At 37.8% G+C, this 15,235-nt stretch overlaps 1 protein-coding gene across 1 annotated transcript in view; it reads right to left on the bottom strand.

Annotated features, from left to right (window-relative positions):
* The window catches only part of LOC107664136 (leukocyte tyrosine kinase receptor-like), a 76,575-nt gene that overhangs the window by 56,197 nt on the left and 5,143 nt on the right, over positions 1–15,235 (bottom strand). The window contains exons 2-4 of the mRNA XM_016454598.1: positions 3,875–4,000; positions 882–1,016; positions 495–595 (exon numbers count right to left, since the gene is read on the bottom strand). Of these exons, the coding sequence (XP_016310084.1) occupies positions 495–595; positions 882–1,016; positions 3,875–4,000 (362 nt within the window). The remainder of the gene's footprint in view (positions 1–494; positions 596–881; positions 1,017–3,874; positions 4,001–15,235) is intronic.

Here is a 15,235-nt window from a genome sequence, read left to right as displayed (position 1 = left end):
AACCAATTAGCTGCACCACGTGAATAATGATGTGATTGTATCAGATTGAGTTAGAACCTATCGGCCTGCGTCATCCAGAGTTTTATGACAGAACTTTGTATTTATTTAATTTTGGCATCATCTTTTTTTTTGTCCACAAAAGAATAAATGTCTCTTTTAGCCACCTTATTTTTAATGTAAGAGTGTGTGCAGCCATTTACATGACATTCTAATTTATTGCGATGCACCTGTACTATTTCTTTCCACTTATCTGTGGCCATTACCTCCTGCTGCATTATCCTAAACGTTATATAAACCATATCAGTATTCACAGCATTTCTATATATGTAGCATTGATCGCTGCATGCATAGGGTAGAATATATTTGCAAATAAGGCTTGATGGAAACCTAATTTATTCAGAGATCCAGAGCCCCATTTCACAGAAACACTGTGAAAAAATGTCTGAGAAAGACATTACAGTCGCTTGCGGAATGCAGAAATGTCGTCTTCTTACCATGCAAGGGGCGTTCCGTAGGGGGTAGAAGAAAAGCGGGCTTCGCACCTGGGCTGATCCTCGCTGACCTTTGGGCTGACTGTCGATGGCCAGCAAGGCCCCTGCCAGACAGGGTGATGAAAAACATGAAACAAACTTACACAAAATATAATCCCCCCGAAGAAAAGATGAAAGATTAAAAAAAAAAAAAACAGACTAAAACCAGTCAAAAGCTTATTGTCAATCTTTAATAAAGATTATTTATTAACCATGTCTGCTTAAATAATTTTTCTTTATTTTTCATTTATCAAGGTTGCTACTCAAACTTGTGCTTGATTAACTATTTATTTACATCAAACAGCACTTTTTGTTGTTTGGACTTCAACTTAAGATGTTTAGGCGGATCACCTGGTGATGGACAGCTGCTTCTGAGGCTTTGGGGAATGGACAGATGGGCCCTCCATTGTAGGCCCCTTCCTGGAACCAGCTGCCAGCCGCAATCCTCTCTTCCGAACGAGCAATAGCTGCCATTCAGGAATTGACCTGGTTGAGTGGGAGAAGACAATGAGATATTTTGAGAAAACTGAGAGACCTGAGAGAAAAGAACTGTGAGAGATGAAAAGAAGAAGAGAAATATGGGCTAACAATTGTTCTCATTAAACAAACTTTAATGAGAAACCGTCTTCGACCGTTTTTTAAATGTCTGAGGAGGCATAAGAGGGCAGCAGAGAGCTGTTGAATGCGAATGAGGACATGGTTTTGAGGTAAAGGAACAGAAAGGCAGGGAAGAAAGTGTGTAGGAAGGCCATATTACAAATGGCCTCAAAGCCCTTCCATCAACAGACAATTCATTCAACCCCATGCAGGGCTGCAGGGATGGGTCTGACCCTCATTAAGAAACATGGAGGGAAGAAACATAGCTGCCCTCAAGCGATCCACTGCATTACAGAGGATAAAATGTCTGCTGGAATGCAACTTACAAGCTTTGCTTGAGGTTCATACAATCCGGTGTTAGGCATATAAAATGACATGCTTCCAAGCAGTGGATGCATTCATGGGAACAAAGTGATTATGGGAAATGGCTTGTTAATAAAAAATGCCGGAAATGTTCTAGCAAACTAACAAAAAATAAAATAAAAATAAAAATAAAATGACAATAATAATAATAATAATAATAATAATAATAATAATAATAAAAAACACAATATTTCAAGTCTTTTGACAGCATTCTGAGAGAATTATATATATATATATATATATATATATACACACAATAATTAATTAACAAACAAACACACTACTACTACTAACAATAATAATAAACATAAAATAATAATAATAAAACAAAAATATAGAGGTATACAGGTGCTTCTTACATGATTTTATCTTGTTTTAAGTATGTTTAGATATGTTTTACTGAAATGACAACAAAACAAAAGACTGATCTTTTCTTGTTGTGCAAATTAAATGCGCTGAATGGGTTTGAAAGCGACTTTAACAGGCTGCTAATCAGTATTAATATCTGCGGTGGCATATCGAACATGAACAGTGACATTTAGCTTTGTTCTAACAATAAACAAAGTTCAGAATCCTGTTAAATCTCAAAATGTGTGCGTGCTGTCTTTCTCTTTGCACTGCAGATGGACCCACTGAAATTTGATTACAGCTGTTGCACTGTATTGATCTGAGAGGTGCGAGGCAGGATCAGCTAATCATCCACTGAGGGGAGATGCTACAGCCCTGGACTCACTGCCATTAGCCAGAAGAGAGTAAACACATTGACCAGCATGACCACACTCATGAGGATTAGCATGAAGAGCAATAACAGGGAAAGAGAGACAAAGATGACATAGAAAGAAGAAATGCTCTGTGCGATTTGAATGACACGGGATGAGATTGCAGCTTTCCGTTTTGCACTGAAAAGCTGCTGGAGGTATCTGTGCTGCGCTTGCGAAGCTGAAGGAATGGATCACTAATGAATCCTCTGTGATGGAATGAAATTGCATCATACAGGATAGATTATGGTAGGAATGAAATAAAGGATCAGGACAGTGCGAGCCACTGATCGTTAAAGGGTTAGTTCACCCAAAAATGAAAATTAGCCCATACATTACTCACCCTCAAGTCATCCTAGGTGTATATGACTTTCTTCTTTCAGACGAATCCAGTCAAGAGTTTTTATAAAAAAAATGTCTTTGATCTTTCAAGCTGTTTAATGCCACTCAGCAGGTGTTGCATGCATCAGTCCAAAATAAGTTAAATAAAAAGCGCCCATCCATAAAAGAAAAGTGTCTCACATGCTCTGGGGGGTGAACAAAGGCCTCCTGTAGCGAATTATGCATTTTTGTAAGAAAAATATCCATATTCAAAACGTAATAATCACTTCAATCTAGCTTGCGCCAACAGTTGTACATGGAAGCAGCTATGGGCGGATGACGTATGAGGTCAGCTTTGCGCATGCGGATTCGTCTGAAAGAAGAAAGTCATATACACCTAGGATGACTTGAGGGTGAGTAATGTATGGGCTAATTTTAATTTTTGGGTGAACTAACCCTTTAAGGTAAGGGAATCTTAACACAGAAATGAAGAGACGAGGAATGATGGAAAAAGGTGGGGCCATCGGACAGAGAAAATTACAGGAAAATAGGTTAAACGTGGGACATATTTCATCGGAACTGAAATTGTTGAGTGGTAATACGTTTAAAAGTGCAGCAGTGAAAGTGTCTGATATACTGTCAGAATTCAGTGAAAACTATGGAGGTTTCCACTAAAGCTGCTAAAAAGCACATAGGTTTACCTTATCCCACTACTTTACATATATTGTGAGTATCAGTTTCAAACAGCAAAAAACGATGGTAATAAGAACAATTCTAAGTAATTTAGCACCAATAATACTTGATAATATCTGAGCACTAAATCAGCATATTAGAATGAAGGATCATATAACACTGAAGACTGACATAATGGCTACTAAAAAAATTGCTTTGCCATCAGATAAATAAATCATATTTTAGAAAATATTAAAATAAAAAGTAACTTTAGATTGTAATACTATTTCACTATATTACTGCATTTTTGGTCAAATAAATGCAGCCTTGGTGAGCATAAAATACTTATTTTGAGGAAAATATATATAATATAGTTGATTACAATATCTTTTATTTTGCTGAAAGACAAATAAATATGTGATTGTGGTGTGTGTGGCTTTTTTTATTTTCAGAGAAACCGTGTGACTGGGATGACGATGGCTACTGAACCAGAACAGCTCCCGCAATGTCCAGTAAACACAGCTTCTGTTATATAATGGGCAAACACACAATGGCTCCATTAAAGAGCTGCTGTTGCCATCCTGAGCCCCCGTCTGCTGTCTCATCCTCCAAATGAACGGCACTAATACTCACGGCAATGTTCCCCCTCATCGTCCCCTTGTGCACAGTCAGGGTTGAAGTCACACAGCTGGCTCACATTGATCTCCCGGCCCCCTTTGCAGTGATAGCGGCCCTGGAGAGTGACATTTTGAGAGGTTCCTAGGTGGAGAAAGACAAGAGGGAGTCAGAGTCACTAATTACAGAGATAGTTCCCCTGAAGGAGCCAAGGTTTAAATCCCTCAAGGGCACAATGGCGATAAAGCAGAATTTCAATCCCATTAACTCTCTGATTCCAGGGTCACCCTTGCTTAAGATGTAACATTTGCGCAAACAGCCCTGATCATTAACCATTTGCCCACCTTTACCTCAGTTTTCTCGTACATCTTCTTTTACAACCGCACATTAGGTGTAACAGGTTACCACAAAGAGGTTTACTTTATGTCTTTCCAATAGACTTTCCGCCAAGAGAGTAAATCAGAGAGTTACATTAAAAGCTTCTGTGCAAACAAACACAAATACTTCAAGTAAATTCAGCACTTGGTAAACTAAATGAGGCAGAAAGAAGACATAAAAGAGCCAAAGGCTCTCAGTAGTCACTTGTCTTTTTATGGCTTCGATGACAGGAGAGGATACTGACAAAGGCTATCAACAAATGAAAACACAAAGAGCCCTTTCCTGTCCAATGAAGATACAACAGACACTCCAAAAATGTGTTAATGTAATGAGAACTCAAGCACAGTTCTAAAGAGATGACTAGGATAACATTTTAACAAACATTTACAGCTTCTGCCCTTTTGCGGGACAAGATATGGATCATTTTACTATGGTGCCATATATATATTTTTTTTCTTTTTGCATATGGAGCGCTAGCTTAACACGCTTTAGAATATGTATAGGACGGAACAATGGCCCAGATAAGTAGCAAAGCGACTGGATTTATGTGAGTTGAGTCTGATAGCATCTCAGCGAACACAACGAGATGTAACCGAGGTTTGCATATCTATGCAAATGGAAGACAGTCACAGAGCTGTACAAACGGACCGGCTCACCAGGGGTTCATCATACTGCTGACAATGATAAAGAGAGTGATTGTATAGAAAGAAAAATGAGGGGAAAAACAGGCTCACTGATGTGATTCACTTACTTCCTGCTTTAAAAAAATAAAATAAAAAATACAAGGGGGATGTGCTTTTATCATTGGTGGCTACAGAGGCATAACGCACCCTTGATCTGGGTGATGACAGATGTTGTTGGGAAGACACATGACGAGAGATGTTCATCTCAGATAATACTGCTTCAGCCACTAGAAATCAAGACAAGCAGTTAACTAAATTTCGGACACTGAGCTAGGATTTCCAAAACTTTAGCAGTTATTTCCCTTTCACTGAATATCTGGTTTCACTCTGTTGAAATATTTCAAGTTGCTTTTATACTCTCTCAAACAACAAGAATGATTACCAACAGAATGAGAATTTAATGACTCCTTCAGAAACACATCACCTGTGAAGGTCACAGCAAGACAGTTGGAAACTCGGTTTCAGACTCCATTTCCTCCATCTTTGTTGTCTAACAAGAAGTAGGCCACACAGCATGTTAAGTTAATGCATTTTTTTTAAATTGCTCACATTTCTCAACATAAAATGTGAAAATGTAAAATAAGCAACAAGAGGCCTATTTCACATCAATGTCACAACGGACAGATTTTTGAAGGGTTAATAGCTAGTTTGCTAAAGATATAACAGTTTGTATTGTGCATCAAAGCAGGTAATGAATGCACAAGCCACTGACATTAATTATTAAAAATATTTATGAGTCACTTTGGCCTTGATTAAATATGAACGTTTGTCATTCAACAAAGAGAGAATACATTTCTGTGAAGGTGAATGGGGCCATAGGGTAAACGTATTGAATGTGAACTGTACACAGTGTGGAGATCTGAGTGATTTTGAGGTCTGTGTGTGTGTGTGTGTGTGTGTGTGTGTGTTCATTAGATCACAACATCACAGCGCGTATTGTGCACTCTAGACAGATACAACTAAGCCAGACTGAAATGTGTTCTCTCAAAACAAGACAACAGTGAGTACTCTGACTCATACAGGACGCACTGTGCTTTTCTCAATAGCATTCAGCACAATATTCAAAAAGAGCACTTTCTTCATCCTGATTCTGAGAATCTGTCTAATGGGACCAGGCAAAAAAAGCAAATTACGTTTCTCTGCAAGTTCATTGCACCTTGCTGACATCCTCATGTTAAGATTTTGATAATACAACACTGTAAAGTGGTATGTTTGCTGGTTGGAGTCTGCTGTTATCAAATAAGCTGATGATGAATCTGAAATTGGACTAGACTGATAATGATAAAACAGACCAGGCTTAAACAGACATTGACCTGTTTGTTTTCCTGATAATCTCATCATGATTATTTTTATTCATACCTGCATTTTCCTATCCATTCCATCACGTATCAGTTCTTTCCTTCCTTCTTTCCTCTGACATTTTAATTCTGTCTGTACCTTTTTAACATCTATTTCCCCTTCATTGATTCAAGCTTTATTGGATCATTCCTGTTATGCACCAATTTGTACAATGAATATCTGACAGAAATATTCATTTCCTTTCCTTTCCTTTCCTTTCCTTTCCTTTCCTTTCCTTTCCTTTCCTTTCCTTTCCTTTCCTTTCCTTTCCTTTCCTTTCCTTTCCTGTCCTGTCCTGTCATGTCCTGTCCTGTCCTGTGTTTTCCTTTCCTTTCCATTCCATTCCTTTCCTGTCCTGTCCTGTGTTTTCCTTTGCTTTCCTTTCCTTTCCTTTCCTTTCCTTTCCTTTCCTTTCCTTTCCCTTCCTTTCCTTTCCTTTCCTTTCACTAATGTTTCAAATAAATAATAAAATAAATTAATAATAATGATAATAATAATAATAATAATAATAATAAAACAAGACCATATTCCTGTTGATTTCTACTCACTGGCTGAACGCAGCAACAAAAATACAGTGCAACAGAAGAAGTCTGATTCATGAAATCAATGACTGATTCATAACTCATCTGTCTAGAACAGCTCATTCACAAATTCTCAGTCAGCCTGCATTACATCTGATTCAGCAAACTGCAAGTCACTACTGTTGGGATTTAAGAATTTTTAGATATTTTGGCTGGAAACAAGACAAAAGATCTAAGCTAGAAAAGCATTTTTTGCAGTGGTCATATCAAAAGTATCAAAGGATGTTCTTCTTATCCTGCCAATCTCAGTGTAAGGCTTTATTAACTGCACCTTTATTTCTCTTCATTTCAGTTATGTATTAAAAATCATATTGCCTTCATTAAATAAGAAGTCCAAGGGGAATTTAAATCTTAAGTCTCATGCCTGAGCTCTTCATCATGAACAGGAAGCCAATCTGTTTACCTTCATCTCACTGAATTATATGAAATGATTATATGAAAATGAGAACTTCACTTTCAGTTTTAAAAATGATTGGTCCCTATCAAAGCATCAGTGATCAGCCCTGAACATGAGATTTTCACACAGGCCTCCAGAAATGGATTAAGAAAGTTAGGTTAGCACACCTCGTGTTAGTTGGGGCAGTCCAAGCCAATGCATTTGATCTACAGGGAAAGCCGTAAAGTTAATGCACTTGAATTACACCCGACTCTCCCATAGGACAACAGACGAAATGGGGGGCATCTATTTAGGAGCTCAATGAACTGTTCAGACCCACACTTGATTGGCTGAGGTAAGGCCCTGGCATCATTTGTCTTTGTCAGATTATTCCACAGTGCCTGAGGGGCAAAAGCATGCAATGAAATAACTGGTTCATTTTCTTTGACTATTTTTTGGGGGACGTTTTGGGGCTGCTGCATTAGAGGAGGAGACAAATCAAAGAGGACAAGCCAGTGAGGAAGACAAAGTGAGCTGATACACCAAAGCTCTTATTGCTTAAAGATGGTATGTGTTCCTGTAAGACAATATAAAAGCCAGAGCACGCATGTTAGAACCGCCACCCCTTGCTCACAGTACATCTACTGACCTCGTTTGCAACTGTGTAGTTCTTAAAGTGCCCCTATTATGCCATTTCCAGTATTGCCTTTCATGCAGTGTGAAATGTAGCTGTATGTGAATGTAAACGATCTGCAAAGTTGTAAAGCTGAAAGTGCACGATAAATAAAGTTATTGTCTCCCAAAATAAAGAATCGACTCTGAACAGCTGAAATGAGTCATCAGTAATTCGAATCCCACTTCCGTGATGGCTACACCTCACGGGGTAACACATTTGCATAATGCGCGTCTATGTTCTACGTTGGTCGGCCACGAACAACTTGACCCCGCCCACAAACACATCATTCTACTGACGACTACTTCTCTAATCTCGGGGAGTTCAACGCGGGATTCACAAAAAGCTTGCTGTTGAAAGATGGATCAGTATCCTGCTTATCTGGACCAGCTGCTCCACTGAATCACAACCTGTAAGTATGAAATAATAAATTTATTTCATAAACACATTTTAAATAACAGATGTTTATATTTTCTATAGAGCGTTCAAAATACAGAACTATTGAAATAGGCGTATCGTTTCCGACATGCGCTGTACACCGTAGACCAATCACAACATATGTGGAGAGGCCTCCCCCTCTCACTGCATGTTCCATAGGAAGAGAAACAGTAAAAATTGACTCTTTCCTAATTAATCCATCTAAGAATCTGATGTTTCCTTCAGGCGGTAGATCTGCTGAATATGTAAATGGTTCCATAACTTCATATTTTTATTTTCAGCTCTGTGTAGTTAATGCTGCTCAATGTGAAAGCCCGCAGGTGATGGAGATTTACCGCTGATTACAGAACCGGCTTTACTGATAAGATGCGGGTTAAATATCGCATGCGATTTATCGTGCAGCCCTACTTCGAACGAATTGTTTGAGAATCGCTGGAAAATGAGGTGATATTAAATGCATATTTTGAGAAAGCGAAAAAGTTTTTTGACCTTGCATGCATGTAATCCTATTGTAGGAGACTACAACAACAATATTAGGAACCGTAAAAATTGCATAATAGGGGCACTTTAAGGCCATAAACACATTCTATGCTTATGTTTCCCAACACTGTTCCCTGAGGGACCCCGGTGCTACACATTTTCGAACTCTTCCTAATCAAACACATTTGAAAAAAATAAAAAAATAAAAAAAATTGCTCATTAGCAGAGACTCCAAGACCTGAAATGGATGTGTCAGATAAGTGAAACGTCCAAAATGTGTACTGTTAGACTGCCTCCAAGAACAGGGTTGGGAAACACTGCTCTATGCAAGCATGCAAGTTCAGACACGAATGCTTAGCCAATACAATGCAAGTTTGAGACTGCATTGTACGTTCTTGCATTCCTATTGCAATTTCTAACCTCAATTGTCCAATTATCCAGATTATTTAACTATCAGGTTTTGTTGACAATGTAGCTTTAACTAACTTGCTCAGCAAGATTTGCTTTGAAGTTTTGCTTATCATTTAGAGTAATTGACCTGCAAAAGAAAACTTAAAATGCTGATAATGCAATGCATACTTGCGTTATGAATTCCATATCAGTCTGATTCATGAACAAATCATTCAGAGTAGATTTGGGAGCTGGACCAACTGATTTGAATTGAAAAATCTGACTAAAATGACTGATCTGTTCACCAATGGAGACTGCTATATCTCTAAATAAAATCAAGATATTCACTAATCAATTACTTGAATCTCAATTAATTTCACAATGGAACTTGCTGAATTAGACTGATAGAAGGATACAGTGACTTACTCCAGATACTGTAAGCAAAACTTGGCTAATTAGCTTTGGTGAGTTGGTCAGTAACATATTTTAATCAGGGCTGCCAGACTCAGCTCCTGGTGGGCCACAATCATGAAAAGATTAGCTTCAACTCTAATTAAACACTCATGAACCAGCTAATTAAGGTCTTCAGGATTACCAAAAACACTACAGGTTGGTGTACTGGAGCAGGGTTGGAACTAAGCTCTGCAGGACTGCGGCCCTCCAGGAGATGAGTGTGGACACCCTTGGTGAGTCTGATAACCGCTGACGTAAAGGACATGATTTAAATCAGTCCTGGTCCTGAAGGGCCAATTTCCTGCAGAGTTTAGCTCCAGCCTGACCCAACACACTTGCCTGGAAGTTTCTAGTAATCCGGAAGACCTTGATTAGTTGGTGAGTTGTGGTTAATTAGGATTGGAGCTAAACTCTGCAGAATAGTGTCCCTCCAGGAGCAGAACAGCACATCAGAATCCAAATGTCTACTCAAGAAAACATTAGTGACTATGCAACTTGGGAGTCTTCTGACAAATGACATTTGTTTTTTTTTTGTGTCAAAACTCCAAAGTTTATCAGAGATGTGGCTTGGTATGTTTCATGGCTGCTTCTTTGTATGTGAAGTTTAACTCCATCTTGTTTTATTTATTTTTTTTTAAATCATGTTACCCTCTCTTTTCAATGTTTTTATAACACCCTTTAGCATTTTTTCTTCTTCTTACTATGCCCACTATTGAACAGTAGCCCTGGCCATCTGAAATTTTGTTTTAACTATATGGGTCTTCTTTTTTTTTTTTTTTTGGTGAAGGCATGCATGGCCGACAATGTCAAACCCTGACACTATACATTCACAGGATATAGAATGTCTAACATGGTAGTTCCATGAGACCAGGTCAAGAAAGGCCATGCAAGAGGTATCACAAGAGCCAGTGTCTTTATATCAAAGGATGCCCAAGAGAGATGGGAGGCAAGTCTGTCTGCTTCATTACATCTCAGAGGCATAAAGCCCCTTTGATTCCATGGTGGCCCCGTTCCTTGATGTTACCCTAATGCTTGGCAAATCTGGGCAGTCACATTACAGCTCAAACTGCTGCCTTTCAAAGATGATTGAGAAAGCGAATCCAGAGATTAAAGCAAACATACTTTGAGACTTCAGAAGATGGCTGGGAGAGTAGATTTCTGACACTCTCTGGCCGTGTGACATTACTGTCTGGCATTACTGTCTGAAGCTATTGATGAGAAGACCCGATTTTAGAAGAACAGTCAGATTCAGCTTTAAAAGAAACTGATCATTCAATAATGACAATACTGTCATCATTTGCTCACACTAATTCCAAATCATATGATTTTATTTTTGTCAAAAGGAGATTTATCTTTTATTTTTATATATATTTTTTAACTAACAACGTACGCCAATCTGTTTCATGTAACTACATTTAAAGGAGATTGGAGCTTTCAAGCTTCATAAAGGATGAAGAAGCACCATACAAGTAATTAATATGTCTTATTTGCTATATTAGAGGTTTGCTATTTCCTTCTGAACCAATGAAATTATTTTGTGTGATCGACAAACCAAAATGTAAGTTATTATTCACTAATAATCTTTCAACTGAGGGAGATGATACTGTGCATTGAAACATTCAGACCTAATGAACTGAAAAAAAAAGAGATAGAGATTGACAACTTATTCACTTGACAAGAGTAGTCAGGATATTCTTTAAAACAATTCAGATAGAAAATCATACAGTGAAAGTATGTGAGGGTGAAAATGTTGTACTATATCTGTAGCAAATACAACTGGGCGAAAAAATTGTCATTTTGGTCTGACAACCAATCTACATGGCTGACATACGTTATAACATTTTCTTTTCATTTCAAGTTATTTCACAAGATGAAATTAAACAAGTCCATAAAACGATAGTTGTGATGTACTATCTTTCTATCACAGGAAATATATGTAAGTGCCACCTACACAGCCTGACCTTTCTCCTAGAAAAAACATTCAACACAAGTTCTCTGGAAATCTCTAATGCATGTTAGCTCAGCAACAATCTGCTCTGTCAATGGTAGACTTTCTAAATATCTCTGTGAAGATCCTGGGGCAACTGAGGTTAATAAATGCAGACTCTTACGAATAATTTGTTCTCTTTGACATAAGAATGAAAAAAAAAGAGAGAGCGAGAGAGCATTTCAGATGTGAATGCCTACAGGGCAGGAACAGTAGGAGAGGATGAGGGGTGCTGGAGATGGGACAAGAACAGAGAAGTAGAGTGAGAGGAATCAAAGACCTGGATATCTTTATTGACTGCTGACTGGAGTAGATTTTTTGCACTCTGACACTCTCTGGCCGTGTGACATTACTGTCTGGCATTACTGTCTGAAGCTATTGATGAGAAGACCCGATTTTAGAAGAACAGTCAGATTCAGCTTTAAAAGAAACTGATCATTCAATAATGACAATACTGTCATCATTTGCTCACACTAATTCCAAATCATATGATTTTATTTTTGTCAAAAGGAGATTTATCTTTTATTTTTATATATATTTTTTAACTAACAACGTACGCCAATCTGTTTCATGTAACTACATTTAAAGGAGATTGGAGCTTTCAAGCTTCATAAAGGATGAAGAAGCACCATACAAGTAATTAATATGTCTTATTTGCTATATTAGAGGTTTGCTATTTCCTTCTGAACCAATGAAATTATTTTGTGTGATCGACAAACCAAAATGTAAGTTATTATTCACTAATAATCTTTCAACTGAGGGAGATGATACTGTGCATTGAAACATTCAGACCTAATGAACTGAAAAAAAAAGAGATAGAGATTGACAACTTATTCACTTGACAAGAGTAGTCAGGATATTCTTTAAAACAATTCAGATAGAAAATCATACAGTGAAAGTATGTGAGGGTGAAAATGTTGTACTATATCTGTAGCAAATACAACTGGGGGAAAAAATTGTCATTTTGGTCTGACAACCAATCTACATGGCTGACATACGTTATAACATTTTATTTTCATTTCAAGTTATTTCACAAGATGAAATTAAACAAGTCCATAAAACGATAGTTGTGATGTACTATCTTTCTATCACAGGAAATATATGTAAGTGCCACCTACACAGCCTGACCTTTCTCCTAGAAAAAACATTCAACACAAGTTCTCTGGAAATCTCTAATGCATGTTAGCTCAGCAACAATCTGCTCTGTCAATGGTAGACTTTCTAAATATCTCTGTGAAGATCCTGGGGCAACTGAGGTTAATAAATGCAGACTCTTACGAATAATTTGTTCTCTTTGACATAAGAATGAAAAAAAAAGAGAGAGCGAGAGAGCATTTCAGATGTGAATGCCTACAGGGCAGGAACAGTAGGAGAGGATGAGGGGTGCTGGAGATGGGACAAGAACAGAGAAGTAGAGTGAGAGGAATCAAAGACCTGGATATCTTTATTGACTGCTGACTGGAGTAGATTTTTTGCACACACACACACACACACACACACACACACACACACACACACAAACACACACACACAATTTTTAACTATATTTTGGTAACAAATTAACAAAACAAAATAATTATTTAATTCATACTGAATTAATGCTGGTGGCTGACAAGTGGCTGTACTGCTGATCTCCAGTAGCCATTTCAACTTGACTGCAGTGTTGTATAATAGGGCAGATCACATGACCTTTATTCTTTGCACTCACATCGGTAGTGGCCACATTGCATCACTTCTCATTTGCATAAAGTTAAACTCTACTCAACTCTTTTGCATTACCAACTCACTGATGGGCCTCAAATTGCCAACGCTAATTGAAAATGAACGATTTCCACTCACTCTGTCGCTGCAAATTGTTGTCAGTGTGAACGCCCCTACGAGTCATGCCTTCAATTACCAATTTGGCGACAATCTCCAGACCCTCATGGTCTGTGGTTTGTTTGTAAAATTGCATATCACTTTATTTATTTATTTTTTCCCAAGCTTTTCTTTCACTGTTTATGCTCAGTACCTAAAGCAAAGCTCAGTCCAAGATCATCTGCTACTGTTGATTTATACAAACAGTTGGGCTTGGCCAGTGGGCTAAACATTTATTTCTGTGACATTTTAATGGCTGGTAAATGAAAGGAAAATATCACAAATAATTTCCTGGCTTTTTAAATTGGATTTGTGTACAACAATAGATCTTGTATTAGTCTTTGAGGCGAAACAGCAGTCTGCCTGAAAATAAAATCATGGCTGCTACAATGATGCTTGACAGCAAGAACTCTGTAAGATTGTGTAGTTGCTGACTTTCTCCAGCTGATCTGTATGTTGTACTTCAGTGTGAACTGAATATAATGTTTGCAGACACTTGACTGCATTATTTACAATAATAATAATAATAAAAAAAGTATTATAGCTTAAAGCACAACAGAGCAATTGACTTTTATTATCTTTGATATATGGCTAAAGTGTACTGTCAAATGCACTGACAAGAATGCATGACAAACTAAAACATATTTTAATGTTTTATCTATTGAAACTTGTAAGTCATGCATTTGAAAATGTGTAATTACACATTTGTAATGATGCAATTTAGTGCATTTTAATGTTAACTTTAAATGTAATAAAATTATAATCAAGTGTTTTACATGTGCCTTAGTATAATCAACTCATTAAAACAATTGTGTACTTCTTTAAATCATGCCAAAAGATTAGTAAAAGCAAAAATCATTAAAGTAAAGCTTTCAATTCAATAATATTACAAAGTGCACTTTTTCAAAAGGGTACTTAATTTTGTTAAGAAACATGGAAGTGTGCCCTATTTAATCACACTTATAAGGGGTGTTTTATTTATCTAAAAAAAAAAAATGCAGTATGCTACATTCAATACATTTAAGTGCACTTGCTTTTTAGAAGGGATTATAAAGTGAAAAAAAAAAATAAAAGTGACGTGACGTGGCCAAGTATGGTGACCCATACTCGGAACTAGCGCGCTGCATTTAACCCATCCAATGTGCACACACACAGCAGTGAACACACACACACACCGTGAACACACACCCGGAGCAGTGGGCAGCCATTTATGCTGCGGCGCCCGGGGAGCAGTTGGGGGTTCGGTGCCTTGCTCAAGGGCACCTCGGTCGTGGTATTGAAGGTGGAAGAGAGCGCTGTACATTCACTCCCCCCACCTACAATCCCTGCCGGTACGAGACTCAAACCCGCAACCTTTGGGTTACGAGTCCGACTCTGTAACCATTAGGCCACAACTTCCCCAAATCTGATGCAGTCTGCTCTGGCATCTGATCTTTATCATCATCACTAATCATCATCAGGATGTCATCAGCACTAAACATACTGTTTTGATATACAGTATCTAGATTTTCTTAAAGGGGTCATATGATGCTGCTAAAAAGAACATTATTTTGTGTATTTGGTGTAATGAAATGTGTTTATGCGGTTTAAAGTAAAAAAAAACAACATTATTTTCAACATACTGTACATTATTGTTTCTCCTCTATGCCCCGCCTTTTTGAAACGCGTCGATTTTTACAAAGCTCATCGGTCTGAAAAGTGAGGTGTGCTGTGATTGGCCAGCTATCCAGTGCGTTATGATTGGC

Source organism: Sinocyclocheilus anshuiensis, unplaced genomic scaffold (assembly GCF_001515605.1).
Source record: "Sinocyclocheilus anshuiensis isolate Anshui unplaced genomic scaffold, SAMN03320099.WGS_v1.1 scaffold129, whole genome shotgun sequence".
NCBI classification, from domain to species: Eukaryota; Metazoa; Chordata; class Actinopteri; order Cypriniformes; family Cyprinidae; genus Sinocyclocheilus; species Sinocyclocheilus anshuiensis.
This window is presented reverse-complemented; position numbering and strand designations above follow the sequence as displayed.